General features: G+C 46.2%; 1 protein-coding gene and 1 long non-coding RNA gene across 2 annotated transcripts in view; both read left to right on the top strand.

Moving 5' to 3' along the window:
* LOC132459669 (uncharacterized) overlaps nt 1-131 on the top strand; it is a 2,298-nt gene extending 2,167 nt beyond the window's left edge. The window contains exon 2 of the long non-coding RNA XR_009526283.1: nt 1-131. This exon is cut by the window's left edge and continues 1,098 nt beyond it. This is a non-coding gene — a long non-coding RNA (uncharacterized LOC132459669).
* The window catches only part of LOC132459667 (GDNF family receptor alpha-2-like), a 19,332-nt gene extending 11,538 nt beyond the window's left edge, over nt 1-7,794 (top strand). Inside the window, exon 4 of the mRNA XM_060054339.1 lies at nt 4,769-7,794. Coding sequence (XP_059910322.1) covers nt 4,769-4,912 — 144 coding nt within the window. The 3' untranslated portion in view covers nt 4,913-7,794. The remainder of the gene's footprint in view (nt 1-4,768) is intronic.
* Nucleotides 7,795-18,848: the final 11,054 nt, after the last annotated feature.

The following is an 18,848-nucleotide window of genomic DNA, read 5'->3' as shown; positions in this document are numbered from 1 at the left end:
ACCTTCCCACCCACACACACTCACACACACACACACACACACACACACACACACACACCTACACACACACAAACAGCTACATACACACAAACACACACACACACACACACCTACATATATGCACACAAACACCTACAGACACACAAACACCTACACGCACCTACATTCACACAAACATGTACACACTCACACAGAGATGACCATGCACATAAAAGCACACAAACAAACACGACACAAGCACGGACATACGCACAACTACACACACAAACAAACACACACAAACACACACACACATTAACTTTCTCACAGACACACAAATGCACACAGAGATTCTTACTTCCACACACACACAAACACACACACCGCTACGCTCACACTCAGCCATAAACAAACACTCATATAAAGTCGGGCAGATATTACATAACACAGTAACAGTCCATAAATGAACCAGTGAGACGGTACTTACCTTAGACTATATAAACTAATACATTCACTGTATACAGCCAATAAATATGCATGTCTATTAAAACAAAACAGACAGTAAAATATTGAATCGTAATATGTAATATAATTGTGGCCGTTCGCGATACGGGGGGAAACTGCAGCAGAACCCCCTGAAACAAAGAGTCTTATTATTGTCTGACCTACAACCCCCCTCTAGTTTATATATTAGCGCCACCACAGTCACTTTCACGACTGCATTCCCATGCATAGCTTTTCGGAAATGTCACTAAAATGCCCGCTTTGGGTTTCCTCGTTGGGTAGACACACGCCCGCTCCGGTCGGGGCCGCGGATGATTAGTGAATTCAGAAGGTGAATCACTCCTTCACTCGCGGTGCACTCTGAAGTATGGAGATCCGAGCGCCGTTCCTCTTCATGCCAAGCTTATTTTTCTGCAGCGTTTCGGAAATGATCAAGTACACACACACACAACCACCTCTCCGTCGATATTCCCACAGTGGCTCAGCGGGAGAGCCTATCAGATTAAAATACGGCTTGGTGACTCGCATTGTAATAGCCTTTCTCTTTAGAAAAAATAATAGAAGAGCTGATTAGCCTTGTTCGTTTACATTGCTTCCGAAGTTTGTTTGTTAATTATCTAAAGTATGTAAGCAAGCATTATGGCCCTGCCCCGCCTCCTCCTCCTCATACTTCTCCTCTTCCTCCTCCTCCTGGTCCTTTGCCTCCTTATACTTCTCCTCCTCTTCCTCCTCTGCTTCCTCCTCCTCCTCCACCCCATCCTCCTCCTCCTGATCCTCCTGATCCTCTTCCTCCTCCTTCTCTGCCTCCTCCTACTCCTCCTCTTCCTCCTCCTCCCCCCCTGCCCCCTCCTTCTCCTCCACTTATGTCTCTACTTACCTACACACATGTTAAAGAAGGCTAGCTGAGTTACCAGGAGTAGCAAGGAGAAGGTGTTGATTTTCAGCTCTATTAAATAGAATTGATTGCGGACAAAAAGTGCGTAACCCAGGGTTACTCAATAGCCAGCCCTGGGAAGCGGCGCTCAATTGCTTTCATGTTGCTTTAATCAATACGAAAACATAAAAGATATATCAAAATACCTTCTTCACATTAAAGCTAGGGTACGCAATTTATTTTAGAAGCATTTTCTGTCATATTTGTTGAAATTCTCTTTACATCCTGACGGCGATTAATAAATCAAACGCTCCTAGCCCTGTGTTATGACCGCCGAATATTTCATTCAGCCCAAATGAAATGATTGGAAGGGCTTCCAGTCTGGTCACTACCTCCCTGGCTACCTGCACAGCCTCTGCCCATTCGCTCATTGCACATGACCGGCTGGGTCAAGGCTAGGCAGACCTCCTGCTAAAGCTAGCGAGCTAGCCACATGTTTTGGGGGATTGGCTTTGGAGAGAGGAATGAAGGGAGGGGTGGGATTTTTTTCGGTTGGATACTTTCACAATTTGGCTTTCTCTGGCTGGTTTACCCAAATTGCCCAGCCTAGCATGCAATGTACCTGCAGCCCACAACTTAAAGGTGCAACATGCAAGATTACTCATTTTAAACATTCAAAAATGAACTACAATTATCAACAGAAATAAGTGTTTTGATATCCGGTAAAAGATATGTAAGATATGTCTATGTATTGTGTTGCAGAGATATTTACTCAAGTTAGCAGCTAGTCCAGCTAGCAATCAGCAATAGCATCTTGTCATACTACTTGATGGATGCACTGCTCATCCAACATGAGAGGATGAAGAAGAAGTGAGCAATATGCTGCCCCCTATTGTGTGGAGGACTAATAGGACAGTTGGCCAATTAGTCTTCGTTAAACTTTAAAAAATATATATCATGTGCTGTTCTACATTCTCTCGAACATGTAATTTGAGGATAAATCTGTGCTTAACAGTGTAAATGCATTGGTAACAGCCCATATACTTATGGATGGATTTGCTATTTTTGTGCTGGTGTATGTTAACTTGTGTTTGTGTGTGTGTGTGTGTGTGTGTGTGTGTGTGTGTGTGTGTGTGTCTGTGTTTTTGTGCGTGCATGCGTGTGCATGCGTGTGCATGCAGACAGAAAACAGACATGTGTGTATGTTAATGCACACGTGTTTGTGTCGATTTTTGTGTGGGTTTGCGTGTTTGTGTGGATATTGGCTCCAGCCCGAGATCTGGACCCATGTCAACAGGCTGCTGTCACACATCACTGCCCCTGCTAATTAATTGGCTTTTAGTCGCGGATGTGTTTGGTGCATTGTCAAGCTAGCCAAAGCTTTTTTTTTGGCAACTCTCATTTAACCCATTCACTGTTACGACTATGTGAAACCACAAGTCTATGTCTTCCATCCCTCTCTCCCTCGTCAAACATATCTCTCCTGCTCGCTCTCTTTTTCTCTCTCTCTCCCTCCCTCTTTTTCTTTTTCTCTCTCCCTCCCTCTTTTCCTCTTTTTTCTTTCAATTTTAAATGTCATAATTTATTCTTTCACTCCATTGGCTTCCTGTGTTGGTAGATGAGGTTATGCCTGATAACATCAGACAAGGTGTTTATTCAGCTGTGTACAGAAATATGGACCAAAGTGCAGCCTCGCCAAAGGTTACCGTCGTACAGGTTGCGTAAAGGGCTGCGGAGGAGGACGAGAAAGTGGTTCATGTTCATCATGTTATGCCGCTGTTGTTGCTTTGCTCGATCAGAAAAGGGTGCCTCTGCACATTCAGGTAGATTCTGGTGGCAAGGAGGCAAATGCTATTTTTTTTTTTGGAATGGCACAAATTAAGAGAAAGAAATTAAGTTCAAATCGAAAATGCGTAGGATTTTATGGGAAGACCTTATTAGGAACATTATGGTGTTTATCGTTGTTATTCTCATGGCTGCCAGTGACTGGATTTCTAGAAGGGTGTGATATCTCGCTGGCATTTCTTATTTAGCCAGAGACTGAAAAATGTTGAGAATCCCTGCTGAGAATAGGAATATTCGCAGAGAATCCGCACTATGAGCGAAAACTTAACCTAATGTGATGTGTTGTGGCGTGTTGTCTGAGAGTATTGCTGAGGAAGAGTCATGTCCCACCCTGAGTGTGTGCGTTGCTGTTTCAGATGTTGTTGTAATTAAAGTGTGTCGTCTACGACGGTGGCTTTAAGAACTTCTTGGCACATGCTTAAAGATGAAGGGGGGGGGGGGGGGGGGGGGGGGGATAGAAAAAGCCTCTTTGCAGTTACGTTGCCAACTCGTCAAAAAAACATACTAATTTGACAGCAGGGACTCATGATTAAAACATAATTGACATCGATTTGGAGTGGGGTGCATCACAAAAAATATAAAAACATATTTCAGTCTCCACATACTCAGAATATATGATATAATTATATGCATAATTGTGCCTCTACCACTCAATCTGAGTCATTTTGTACCTTTAGCGAACATTACCCTGCAACCCGGCCATGCCCTCCCTCCCTCCCACCTCCACCTCCATGCCTCCCTCTCTCTAACCTCCACCTCCATCTCCCTCCCTCCCACCTCCACCTCCCTCCCTCCCGCCTCTACCTGCTCTCTGCCCCCCACATGGCAGGCCAGTGATGAACATAAGTGGCCTGAGTCAGTACTTACCAAGTGGCAGCCGCCACCGCCTGCTGGTGAACTCTGTGGGAAAATTGTGATTTCATTCTTGTAACACAACACTAATGTGTTTTTTGCTTTGTTTTGGTTAGGTTCTCAGTTGTTCGTTCACTTCCATCATGTTATTTATTTTGAGAGGTCCCGTTGTACGTTTTTATTTCATTAAAAGGTTTCTGCCATGGATGAGGGCGGATATTCATTCCCACCCTCAATGTGCCAAATGTGGATAATTTCTACTGCCGGTTGCAACAGATTTCTATCAATAGTGGCACAATAGCGGCGCCCATAAACCGAAACCCAAGTCGGTGGGTTGGTAGCGGTTTTGTGTAGACCAACGGACGGCCGCTACGGCCATAGTTTTAGCATTTCATGGTACTAACCTTTTTACATGTCTGCTCTCTCTCTGTCCCTCTCTCGCCCTTCTCTCTCTTTCTCTCTCTCTGTCTCTTGCTGTTTCTCTCTCTCTCCCTCTCTCTGTTCTTTCTCTGTCTTTCTGTCTCTCGCTCTCCCCCTCTCGCTCTCTCTCTCTCACTGTCTATCTTTCTCTCTCTCTCTCTCTGTCTCTGTCTCTGTCTCTCTCTCTCTCTCTCTCTCTCTCTCTCTCTCTCTCTCTCTTTCTCCCTCTCTCTCTCTCTCTCTCTCTCTCTCTCTCTCTCTCTCTCTCCCTTTCTCCCTCTCTCTCTCCCCCAGTCTCACCTGGAGCCCGTCAGTGGTTACGGTGGTCTGATCCGGCCGCAGGAGCAGCCCGGCGACGGCTCAGCCAGTCTGAGGGGCCCCTGGGCACTGGTCCCGGGCCTTGTCTTGGCCCTCGTCCTGCTGCAGCAGGCCGTATAGAGTGGCCGGAGGGGGGGGGGGGGGGGTCGGAGTGTCGGAGTTCATCCACTACGCGCTGATCCCGAGAGGGTTGACGAAGAGGAGGGCGAGCGGTGTTGGCCATTGATGAAGGAATATGACAACCACTGACGAAAAACAGAAGCGATGGAAGGAGAGGACGGACGCAGGTCAAGGAAGGTGAAGGTATAGCAGAAGCTGACATTTTGAGACCCGATCAAAAAAACAAACCCCAAACCAACATAATCTACTCATTTCTTTTTGTGTTTCTGTGAGGGCATGTCGATAAAAAAAATAAACAACGCACAGGAGGAGGCGGAGTCTGAGGACATAGGGACTGGGATTGGACCCCCAGGGGGGGGGGGGGGGCTTCCCCCTGAGACTGAAAGCCCTGAGACTATAGCCCTCTGACTGTGGAGGCGGCCCCCCCCAGCAGGGCGGCCCCCCCACCACTGCTCTCTCGCTGCGCCGGAAATGGCAGTGGGGGGAGGGGAGGGGATCAATTAATAATTAGGGGAAGAGAGAATGGAAAGTGTATTGTATAGTGTAAAAAAAGAGAGAGAGAATTAGGACTAACAGTGTGGGGGAGGGGGGGCGGGATGAAGTACTCCGGCTATTAGAAGCACTTTTTTCATCTTGAATCTCGACGAAAATTGCATTGGATTAAATTCTGTCTCTTAAACTCTAACGTCAACTCTCAAATGTAAAGCCTACTCCTTGTTCTCCGTGTCGGTATAGTATCCGTGATCATACTCTCTAACCGTGGTTTGGCTCATTCGGGTCTGGGCTAACAGTCTATTTTTTCCGCAGGATTTGAAAAATAAATGTAAAAGGGCGCGATATCAGTTAATGGCTCTCATGGAGGTGTCCCTTGTGTTCATATTTGGCGGGTGAGGGCGCTATAAGGCCACCCGCAACTGTGTATATTTTATGTCCCTGTACATAGATAAAAAAAAACTTTTTGTTTGTTTTGATTTGTTTTCTTTCATTGAAACTAATGTTATCTGCAGTACTTTAATGGACATTGCTGTATGTCATGTGACAGTATTACGGATGAGTGATTGGGCTCTATCCAGAGCCTTCATTATCTGCGTTTCTATTTGTCCATGAAGGTTGGAACCACAAAGAATGTATTCCGGGATGAAATTAAACGAGCGCTAATTGCTTGGAAAAGCCATAACCTGTGTTTGAGTACCTCTGGAGAGTCCCCTTCGAGCACTTCACGGTTAATGTTCAGGAGGAGAGAACGCTTCAGCCACACAATGACATAACAGACGGGGGGTTTTATTTACTGCCCTCAGAGAGCTAAGGGGCTACATCAATGTTGACAATTGTTCCGGTTTGATTACACGTGCGGGTTAAGGTTTCAACCCGCAGAAAATCCCCCTAATCCCTAGAACCACCACACCACAACAATAACATCAAACCGATGGGTTCCCAAGCCAAACTTGCCGATAAATAGTCAGTAGGCCTATTTCAATAAAGCTTGTTATAAATGCATCCTTATTTACAAAACGTAGCTCGATTCTCTCGCTCCTGGGGTAATGTGAAACTCCTTCGGCGTCCTCCGTGCTAATTAGTTTACTGTTCCTCGGATGGCTCCATTTGTGCGTAGGCCGACGGCTACTACATGTTTACGCTCCGAAGCAAAGCGCTCATTGCGGGCAGCAAGGCGACTGCTGGAGACACAGCAGTCAGAGTCCGAAGGCGTGCAGTCGCAGAATCGTGAGCGCGGAGCTCCTCACGGCGTGGGCCGGTTAAGACGCCGGCTGACCGGCTGCCGCTGCTCTGGGATCAGATCTAAACACTTTCTGTGGGCCTTTTTTTTTAAGTGACAGACATAACAGAAACACCGGAGCTGAGATCTAAACAAGGTGTCAGTGTGTCCCTCATTAGAGACGCTGTTCTGTGTTTGCGGTCGCTGGGAAAAAACCAAACAAAAATCGGCGAGAGAGGAACAAAGCAGGATGTATAAACAGCCATTTTGTTCAGTGGCTCTCCCCCTGGCAGATGGAGGCGTTTGTAGTTAAATAAATATTTATTTTGCATTGGGACATACTAACAGAACATGTGACACGTTGAATGTTGAGAATTGTTCAGAGATGCTGTGACATGACATGTATAAATATATTCCAACTCTGTGTAAGACAGGAATTGTTAAAATATAAATATTATTTTGACAGAATATTGAGACGTTCATGGTCATTGCCAAGTGTGAAGATGAACACATCTTCCTTTTACCTTCAAGAGCATGTTGTGAAAATAAAAAAATACAGAAATTAGAATCTTCGGAGAGTAGACTAGACCTGTATAAATACTTGGTAGGCTACTCTTCGAGGCAATGTCACGGTTCTTATACATAATTTATCGTTCCAAACTTTCAAACGCTGGAAACCAATTGCTCTGAATTAACCCACGGATGGAGAAATGGATGGAAGTATATGCCTGGTATTAATCAATCCCTGCAGAAGCTACCTAGAGCAGCAAAGTGGACACAAACTGTGATTTGTGTGCCGTATGTGTATGAGTTTTGTTATGCATCACTTTATTAGCGATGTTAATACCGATATACATGCATATGTTTGATATCTGCAGCAGTGATTCGAGTAGATTACAGATCTACTCTGTGCTTTTAGAGTCCTGCCTCTATTGTAGTATTATATTGTATCTGGATGGAGTGCAATCGACACACACTTTAGCAACAAAAAGAAAAGGCTGGCGACTTTGGTACATGAATCTCACAGTACATAACGTTATATAACCATCAACTCACTCAATTTGTTGAGATTGTGCAGTCTTGAATTGACTGTGATTCCTACAAATCAGGCCAACTGCTGAAATACATGTCAACGTTTTCGTACATTAAATTTTGTTTCAAATCTGAACTGTCTTTTTGGCCTTTCTCCCCTTCCTAAAATAAACATTATTACAAATTACCACAACGCTTAGAGCCATAGCAGAGTGAAGAGGAATAAGCCTGCGACCGCACTGTTTGTACTTCAGCAGCTGCCAAATCTGGGAAAGTTTCAACAGAAAGTTAATAAATCTCGGAAAGTTATGAGCAGAAGAACACTGGCTCCGTGGTCAGTGTACACACAGCTGTCCCGTCGACAAACGCCGTCTTCTCTTTCCTCAAATAAATCAAGCTCGGACATGGTCAGCGTGCTGCTGACGCCTCAAAAAGAACCTTCTGGAACACAGGAGGACTCTGAGGAGGACTCTGACGCTCACTCGCCCCCCTCCTTCCCGGGGCGAGTGAGCGGTGACGGTAGGGAGGGGGGACGGAGAAGGGGTCAGAGGTCAGCACAGCACAGGGGGACCGCGTGCAGACTGAAGGGTTTTCTCAGGGGGGCAGGGGGGATGTGGGGTCCCTCCCCAGGTCTACCTGGGGAGGAGGGGGACGTGGTGGGGGCTCAAAGCTGTGGCAATGTACTGATGGAATATATTTCAAATCATGTGTTTTTTCTCCGGGCATGTGAGCGAGTCTGTCTCGGCGCTGCCACTCCTGCCAGCCAGACGTTCTGATGTTCCGCGCCGTGCAAAAGGTCAATGGCTCGCCCAGCTCAACAACTCCCAGTTGTTGAATTATGGATAGCCAGGTTACTTCTTTTTGTTGCCTTTCCCTCGAACACCTGTGTGTCTGATAGTACACTTGTGTTTGCACTCGTCTGTCTCGGTGTGACGGCATGCGCGTACAAGGGTGTCGAGGTATTTGCGTACACGAGCGCACGTGGATATGCTCGGAGGGAAATGAGACATTTTGAAAAGGGGTGGAAAATGCCGGCTCTGCTTTTATGATTTCTTCTTCTTCTTCTTCTTCTTCTTCTTCTTCTTCTTCTTCTTCTTCTTCTTCTTCTTCTTCTTCTTCTTCATCCTTTTTTCATTTTTGTTCCCTGCCAAAGGAATCCAGTGCAGTGAGGTTTGTGTCTTTTGTGGCCGAGAGGTAGGGAGGGAAGAGGAATAGCTCACCGCTCTGAGTTGTGGAAAAGGGTTTTTCAGGGGGTGTGCGAGGGGGAGGGGGGGGGGGGGGGGGTTGCAGAGGGAATAAGAAAGCGGCAGGTAGCTGTACATTTCACACTTGATTAATGAATCAGTGGGATGATGTCTCTTATCAACACGCCGCACATGGCAGAGGGAGAAGAAAGTGTTTACCGGGACGAGGAAGCAATCCTCCAATCACGGGCAGCTCCCGTCGCCATCCCATCATTCCATTTTGCGGCGGCGGCGGGCCTCACAACCCCCCCCCCCCCCCCCCCCCCCCCCCCCCCCCCAACACCATCAACAACACCCCCACCACACACCCCTCCCACCAACACCACCCGCTCCGCTTGGTGGCTCTTTCAGAAGTTTGAGGGTTGATGTAATGGTCTCCTTTTAGTCCCCGAAAAGTCCAGCGCTGGCTTCAGCCTGCAAGGGCCTTTCTGTTTGGCATAAAGTCTTCAGTTCTACCATCTTAATCAAGGCCTAGGTGGCGGAGATTACCAGTCAATGTGATGTAAAGGTTTACAATGAGTGGCTAATGACTTCAGTTGAATTATTTCGCATGGCCGGGGGGAAAGTACGAAACGCTTATTACACCCGGCAAAAATCCAATACGCATTCAAATAAAGGAAATGCTTCACAAAGCAGAAGTTTTAAACTAGATGAACGGTCATTTGTCTATTGATGGAGATGAAGGCTGGAGCGGATGTGTTTGTTCCTGCCAAGCATGTGAGCTATGAATATTCGCCGATCACTGAACCTGTTTTCAACCACAGCGGCGAGCGTCCATAATACCTTACGTAGGCTGTCCTGTTTTTCAATGTAATGTCATTCCCTTGAAATCGCTGAAAAGGGTTGCACTCGTAAACCAATAGCGGCATGCAGGGCAACTCAATGGCAATTCAAAGGCAAAGAAATTGCCGGCTGGAATTGGATGTGGGATTGTTATTTGCATTGGAGGTCATGGTGTTTGTTTGCCTGACCTCAATGGATAGAGCTGAAGGAAGAGTCTGATTATATCAAAGGAACTGCTTCTCCAACGTTGTGTCCTAAGATTTCCACATTTTGTGACAGATTTACCTGTCAAATATGGTACTATTAATTCTCGGTAACCATCATTGGGAAACATAACACTATCATATTTGATAACGACACAGATGCTATAAATACTGGATATTTTACATTTGAGCCATAATGTAACATCAAAATATTCGTGAACAATGTAATTTGTGGACGTTAAAATGTACTTACTCTTTTTCAATCCAAAATGAAACTTCTGGGAGGACATTTTGGTACCTTGAGACCTATCATTTGTATATCTTTTAAAATGTTATTTGTTTAACGCAAAAGGGGAGACTCATTTTTCGGAGTGACAGCGGTGATTCAAGATGAGGGTTCTCAGTCAAGATGTGATGGAATGAAAAGACTTTCAGAGGGATTTCTCAACTCCTACACTCCTAACAATTATTCTAAGTTTCATCCAGGAGTGAGTATGAAACACACCCCATGACCAGGAACATCATTCAAATAATATCAATCGTTGGACCAGGACAATAAATAGTTTCTCAAAGAAAAAATTATACTGAAACTGTATACGTAGTTTGATTACATGAATCATTTCTGAAGTGTTTTCAGTTCTGTAACTGAAAAGCTTCAGAGTCTTCCGGACTTTTCTCTGACATTCAAACTGTGCATTGAAGACATTGACATTCTATTGTGGTGATGGCTAGCGGTCTCCAGAACATTGCCTCCATTCTCCTCCATTCAAAGGCAGATAAAGCCTGGGTTTATACGACATAGGGCCGGCCCTGTGTGAAGCCAAGCCCGGCTCGTGGAGCAGCGCAGCACGACCTTCGACCCTGTGGTACTCGGAGTTTGAATGCTTTGTATTGTTTTTGACATATCCCGAATAGACCTTCATAGCCATAACATGACTCATGCCAAAGTACCCAGTCTAATGCGTTCATAATGAGGAGATCACGGATGTGAGTGTAGGCATCAGTTGATCCGGAATATATAAGAAAATATTCCCTTGTGTTCCGATAAAAATGGTTGCACAACATCCGTGCGCACATTTAAAAACATGAAGATGAAAAGGAGGGCACATGAATAGTGTATTCGATTTTAAAACAGCGTTTTGTTTACTTAGCGACACAATTTTTCAGATTAAATCCAGCTCCCGCATAAGTAGGGACACACAGATCCCGAAACATTGTTGACCTTAACTAGTTACTTTTCCACCAATGTATAAAAATATGATTTAGTGAAGGCAAAAAGAGCGAAGTGAAAAAAGCCAAGCGACGAGGTGAGAGTGACACAGAGCGACGAGAAATGGAAAATCCAAACCAAGGCTTTTCTACTTGCATAAACATTGTGGTCCTCTGAGAAGTGAAAGTGGACAGCACTGAGAACCTTGCCACTTGAGATGTTATTCCTTGCTCAATTGAAGAAAGACTGGATGTTTCTATTTACAAGAAAAACTGTGACTGGGAAAGTGAGTGAGAGCTAAAAGAGAGAGGTGCAGTTAGAGAAAGAGAGAGAGAGAAAGGTACAGAAAGAGAGAGAGGCATAGAGAGAGAGAGAGAGATGCACAGAAAGAGAGAGAGGGAGAGTGTGTGGGAGAGAGGTACAGAAAGTTAGAGAGAGAGAGAGATAGTGAGAGAGAGAAAGAGAGAGAGAGAGAGAGAGAGAGACAGTGAGAGAGAGAGAGAAAGAGAGGTACAGAAAGAGAGAGAGAGAGAGAGTCAGAGAGAGAGAGAGAGAGACAGTGTGAGAGAGTGAGGTACAGAAAGAGAGAGAGACATAGAGAGAGAGAGAGAGAGAGAGAGAGAGAGAGAGAGAGAGAGAGAGAGAGAGAGAGAGAGAGAGAGAGAGAGAGAGAGAGAGAGATGTACAGAAAGAGAGAGAGGGAGAGAGTGTGTGATAGAGAGAGGTGTAGAAAGAGAGAGAGAGAGACAGTGTGCGACAGAGAGAGAGGTACAGAAAGAGAGAGTGAAGAGAGATAAAGCACTGGAGAGAACACAAAACAGAAAGGGGGAGTGAGCCAGAGAGAGGGTGGGAGATCCAAGCAAGCAGAACCGCGCAACAATCCGACACAGATCCACAGCGGACGACGTCATCCCCATCCCTCTGCCGCTCACATGTGGTTATTGATGGAGCCGTCATATCCAGGCACAACATCTGCAATGAAATTCTACTCTCCTTATTGGATTTGGCGATGGGGATCTGTATGTGTGTGTGTTTTTGTGTGTGTGTGTGTGTGTGTTTTTGTGTGTGTGTGTGTGTGTGTGTGTGTGTGTGTGTGTGTGTGTGTGTGTGTGTGTGTGTGTGTGTGTGTGTGTGTGTGTGTGTGTGTGTGTGTGTGTGTGTGTGTGTGTGTATGTGTGTGTGTGTGTCTCTCTCCATCTTTCAGTCTCACAGCTGTAGTCTGGCCTTTATTGAAAAGGCAAATCCTGTCCGTCAGAAGACGTGCACACACCCACACACACACTGCTGACAGGACGGGCGTCCCCGTATGCCAGGCGTTAACCGGGCCTACAGGGAGGGCTGTGTTGGCTTCCTGACGGTACCTGACATCTTCCCTGCTCCCTCTGGATTTGTCTTCGCTCTGGGTTTTTTTCCGCCCTAAGTTGTTTGTTGCTATATTTTTCCGGCGCACATTGGATCAGACGGTTCTCAATCTTCAATCATCCGTTTTCAATTACCCAGGGGGGGGGATGGTATCGAGGTGCAGACATCATCATCGTCGTCTGCACCTCCAACACCAGCGCCGCACAGCTTCGGCGATTCGTTCGAGCCAACTTCTCCTGGCGGCCGACGCGGTGACCATGAGCGGTTTGCAGGCATTGTTCCAGGGTAGACGAGGCGGAGACGCACTCGCAGCGCCGCTCTATTAGAGAGGAAGGAGGTGACCCTGTATCCAAAACGGAAAAGGAAAACATAAATATATATATATAGATATATGTCTATATATCTATATATCTATATCTATACCTATATCTATATCTATACATATATAACTTACCCTAACCCTATATATACTGTATATAACTAGCCAATGCACAACAGAAGGACTCGTGTGGGCCGCTTAAGATATTTCTATTTAACAGATGCCTTTAGAAAGGTCTAGAAGCGTCATCGTGGCAGTGAGAGGAGCTTTCATCTCTGCTTCCAGGCGGAGCAGAAAAGACAACAGAGTGGGATAGAAAAATAAAGAGACAGGGAGGGCGAGAGACGGAGAGAGAGAGAGAGAGAGAGAGAGAGAGAGAGAGAGAGAGAGAAAGGGAGAGAAGAAGAGAAACAGCACAAACAGACCGAGGAGACAGAGTATAAAATTCACATGACAGCTCTGGTTATCTTGAATGCAAATGCCGGCTGTATGGTGGCTGGAGTGACACATTGCTTCTTGTATTGATAAATCGTGGAGCCTCTGTGCTGTAATGCTTGCATCGTACGTTGCAGGGGCCCGGGTAAAAGGGTCCAGTGTGAAAGGCATAGATGATGACAGACACTTTAGAGCCAAATCTCATTACTCGTGCACACGGCGTCCACGTGCCCACACTGCACACTATATAGCCGAGGATTCATCACTCGGGCTGTCGTGGCTGCGGCGGGCAAGCCCTAGAAACCTAGTCGTGGGGGCTGACTGTTTGGAGGAAGCGTCGTCTTTCCAACCGTCGGAGCATTAAATCCCTCCTGGTGCTGCGGCTGTTGCCGGATGTTTGGCTTTGACCCGTGCGCAGCCAAAACCGGCTCCTGCCCTATTTACCTCCATTCATCTTCCTCTGCTAACGTGTAGGAGGATATTTGTGCGATCGCTAGGTTCCTCTCCCCGACCGATCCATCCATGCACGACGTTGGTCGCGTGCACCATCCGTCTCCGACGGCAGGCAGAGGAATCGTATTAGACGCTCTAAGGTGTAAACATTCATGATCCTATCTGTATTTAATACATAACCAACCTCTCCATTCCATCCGGCCCTCCTCCTACACCACCAGCACCAGCACCAACGCACAATGATCCCTTGAAACGCTTGATGAAGGATCCCCCCCCTCCAATAGGCGCGCACATCTTTCCAGGGGCACTCAAGCACTGCGCATAACCCCCCTGCCTGTCCCAGGGAGCCCTAATCATATTTACATGGATTGTACATATTCCAGCAGGGCTGTAGCGCGCTATACCTAAGGCCCTTATCATGGGGGTAGCTCTGCAAGGCCGAGCAAGCACCAAAGCATCGCTGATTGAAAGGCACGGCAGAGAGGCAAAACAAGCCCAGTCCGTAAGCCTGTGTCTGTCAAAGAGTGTTAAGGCTAACATGGATTTTTTTTGGTATTTATTATTTCATTTATGCGTTGACAACGAAAGCATTTCCTGTGAATTGCATATCTTAAAAAAGGTGTTATGCTACATCCAGCTTCCATTATTTCGCCCTCTGATGAGGGTGTGGTGTGCTCCCCCTCCTCCTCCCTCCTCTTCCTCCTCCTCCTCATCCTCATTATCCTATTCCTCTTTCTGTCCCTCCTCCTCTTCCTCTTCCTCCTCTTCCCTCCTCCTACCACACCTCCTCAGACACCTCCTCCTCCTCAGCCACCTCCTCCTCCCACTCCTCCTCCTCCTCCTCATCCTCATTATCCTCTTCCTCTTTCTGTCCCTCCTCCTCTTCCTCTTCCTCTTCCTCCTCTTCCCTCCTCCTACCACACCTCCTCAGACACCTCCACCTCCTCCTCCTCAGCCACCTCCTCCTCCCACTCCTCCTCCTCCTACTCCTCCTCATCCTCATTATCCTCTTTCTGTCCCTCCTCCTCTTCCTCTTCCTCTTCCTCCTCTTCCCTCCTCCTACCACACCTCCTCAGACACCTCCTCCCCCTCAGCCACCTCCTCCTCCCACTCCTCCTCCTCCTACTCCTCCTTCCCCAGATATGAGTGTATTACAGTCTGTGTTGCCTTGCAAACACTTGACCAATTAGGAAATTACCCAGGATATGAAATATCGTAGGCCGGTGCTTCATCAATTACTGACGAAAGTTGAGTATTCTGCTGCCCCAGCAAACCTGCTGGCGACGCCGTAGCGGAGGCGGTGGGCGCACGTCGTTATTTATTCCTCACTCACTGTTAACAGTCTCAACGCAAACCAAACGCTGCAAATTAGATTAATTAATTAGGAGACATTTTACGTTGATGTAAGAGGGGTCCGGTCTGGGTTCTGAAACAATGCTGCGCTTGCTGCTATGAATTAGGATGTGGTCATAATGCGCCCAGCTCTGGCTGGAAGGCACGGCTAGGTTGACTCATGGGCTTGTCAATATGTATTGACTCAAGATCCTTTTGACAGTGAGTGTTTAATTTATCCATATCAGCATGTGACGTACTGCGAAAAAAATGAAATAGCTGCTGATTGTCAAAAATAAATCTCGACCAATGCTTTGATTATGCAGGAATAGGAAGGATGGAATTTGTTTACAGTTTTTCTCGATTGTATACACACAAAAAATGGAATTATGCACACAATTCTGACAACTTGAAGCTTATGTATCAACTACAAGACTCCAGACTGCTAAACTCTAAGCACAATTCCACTGCTTCCACACAAATTCTAAATCACATTTTTGCAAAACTCTAAGCACAAATCTCATAATTTAGTTCACCTGGAAACACTGGCCTTCAAAACCAACAACTGATTACCAATAAGTCTAACTCACTTCTCACCTGTTCAAACTCAGCTGGAAAAACACTTCAATTATGTTAGAGCATCAAAGAGGCCTCAGGTGAGCTCTACTGTGTTGTAGATATGGTTCTCTGGCCTTAACGGGATCGGAGGTGGGATACAGACTGATTTACATGTAGATCTGTTTCAGCTCATTTATATTCTTATTTTTATTTTTTGTTGGCCTACGAAAAGCTTTTTATGCAGTCAGTTCAGCTGAACATTTTATGTCAATAAAAAATAATTGCTTTGTTACCTTTTTTGTACACTGATTTCATCATTACATCCCCCGAAAGACAGTCTAAATATTTTCTTAGTGTAGTGTTTTTCATTTTACCTTATCAGTGCAATTACTGTACAAAATAGGTAACATTGGTATATTATCAGAACAATGTTGCAGTATCAACAATAGGTGTACAGTATGACTCTGGGAAGCTGGATTGTGAATTTAGCCAATTGAACCTCATTGGATAAACAAATTTGCATTGTATTCTATTCTGATCCGATTGTGTCAATGCAATATTTATATGATATATTCACAGTATTGTATAACAATATGGCAACAGTCTTTATACTATATATACCACCTAATTGCAACTTTAAAAAAGAAAGCTATTTCTAAGCAATTATTTTATACATTATTTGGAGTGTAATGTAACAGATGTAACATGGCCTCATGAGGCCATAACTTATGTAAATAGTATTTTGATGGAATTGTCTTGAATTGATCACACCAGTGTTTCATTTATGCTCTCTGATAGATATTAATTTGCTAGCTGTGCTTACTGTTTGGTGGAAAAAAATCAGTTTTGAGAAGAATTTGTGGAGTTTTGTCAAAATGATTAACTCTTCTCAGGTTTTTGTTCAGAGTTTTGAGAAATTGAGCTATAGTTTCAGAAAACGTGTTTAAGCGATTGAGAAAAACTGTAACTCTGAGAAAAGTAAGGACAGAGAACGATGGGATAAAAAGCAAAAGCATTGATGGAATTAAAGGATACGGAGAGACGAGATGGAGAGACGGAAAACTGAGAGAGGGAGAGAGAGAGGAGCTACAGAGAGAAAGAAAATAAAAGAGAGCGAGAGAGAGAGAGAGAGAGAGAGAGAGAGAGAGAGAGAGAGAGAGAGAGAGAGAGAGAGAGAGAGAGAGAGGGGGTGGGGGGGGGGGGGGGGGGGGGGGGGGGGGGGGGGGGGGGATAGTGTAAGAAGGTGAGAAAAGCCAGGATCACAGGTGAGTATTGGGCAGAGCTTACTGCGCTGCCAGGGAATGTCTTTGGGAATCTGTACGGATATCTGGACCTCGGGTGTGTCCGTGTGTAGGTGTTTGTGTGTGTGTGTGTGTGTGGGTGTGTGGTGTGTGTGTGTGTGTAGTGTGTGTGTGGTGTGTGTGTGTGTGTGTGTGTGTGTGTGTGTGTGTGTGTGTGTCTGTGTGTGTGTCATGTGTGTGGAGATGTGCGTTCATGTGCAAAGTGTGTGTGTGTGTGCTTGAACATCACGCATACGTGTGTTGGATGTTGTATTTTTAGGTCTTCGCCCAGGGCCCCTTGTTCTCGGAGTCAGTGTATTTTATAGGGAGGGGGAGAGGGAAAAGCAGAGAGAGAAAGATATATATATATATATATATAGAGAGAGAGCGAGAGAGAGAGAGAGAGAGAGAGAGAGAGAGAGAGAGAGAGAGAGAGAGAGAGAGAGAGAGAGAGGGGAAACAGTGTAAGTGATCGAATGAAAGAAAGAGAGAGGGAAAATGAAATAAGGAAGATAGAAAGAGAGCAACAGCGAGAGCAACAGTGAGAGAGAGAGAAGAGAGGAGAGAGAGAGAGAGAGAGAGAGAGAGAGAGAGAGAGAGAGAGAGAGAGAGAGAGAGAGAGAGAGAGCAATTGGAGGGCAGAGACGGCAGGGATGAGAGAAGGAGTCGCACAATGAATGAGGGGATAAATTGAAAGGCAAGACAGACCGAGGCAGCCCTCGGTCTGTCTAACACACACACACACACACACACACACACACACACACACACACACACACACACACACACACACACACACACACACACACACACATACACTCACACCCAACAGGTAAGCTGCTGCTGCTGCTGCTGGTTTGTATTCTGAAGGCGTGTATTTGCACTTCTCTGCTGGCGGACCCCCTTTGCCCCCTCCCCAACCTTAGAGCATCCAGCGAGGCCCGCAGTAGCAGCAGCTGCGGTCAGACGTGTCAAACAAGCAAAGATAAAGGGAAACGACTCCTTGTACGGCAACACTTCGGGTTTGAAGTGCTGTCGGAGCAGGGGGAGGAGGGGGGGAGGAGGGGGGATGTGGGGGGAGGAGGGGGGAGGAGGGGGGAGGAGGGGGGATGTGGGGGGAGGAGGGTTATGTGGATTAAGGGAGGGGAGGATGGAGAAGAGATTCAGTTCTCAGTGCGAAACGGTGTGGGAATATGTGAAGATGAGAAATATGTAAGAGGTATAAAAAAAGGTGAGATCAGCAGGGGCTATGGACCGGGGAAGACAATTGGAAGGGAAGCGAGTCCAGGGAGAAGCAGAAACATGGCGCCAGGCATTCCATCGGGGGAAAGCTGGAACACGTGTGCCGCTGTCCGTAGAGTGTCCTCCCGGCAGAGTTCCACGCTCGCTCCTTAGTACCTGGGCTACCTGTGGCGAACCAGTCACACAAAGTCTGAGACCTATTCACCTCACAAAGCAGCGAAAGTGAAGCAATTAAAATATATTATTTCTCATTTGAGTATTTTTAAATGTACCCTATTAAGAGGTGGCTTGATGGATTGGTACGTGTAAGGTGTGAGGTTGAAGGACGGATAGATGGATGGATGCCAGAAGAATGGACGATAGGCTGCTGATGGATGGAGGGATGGATGATAAATAGATGATGGATGACAGAGGGATAGATGATAGATGGAGGGATGGATGATAAATGGATAGAATGCTGCAGGGATGGATGACGGATCGATGGAATCGCAGACGGACGACCAGGCGACCACTCGGAGCGCGTTCACAAATAAGACAAAGGCATCAAAGACAGACTTGACGAGCACTTGACAGTACTTCCACTGTTGTTGTCGGACGTGCATGTTTAATTCCATTTCGAGTCCCTGCCCCGAGACGTCTTGTCAGCGGGAACAAATCAACGGAAGCCAGGAACAGTGGAGGAGCAAGGGGCCAAGCGCCTAATGAGCTGGATCAATACGCCACGGATCCCACAAATCTACATTTAGTTATCATAAATGAGTGCTGATCT

The sequence above is a fragment of the Gadus macrocephalus genome, chromosome 6 (genome assembly GCF_031168955.1).
Source record: "Gadus macrocephalus chromosome 6, ASM3116895v1".
NCBI lineage: Eukaryota > Metazoa > Chordata > Actinopteri > Gadiformes > Gadidae > Gadus > Gadus macrocephalus.
Note: the sequence above shows the minus strand (reverse complement) of the source record. Positions and strands in the feature narration are given on the sequence as shown.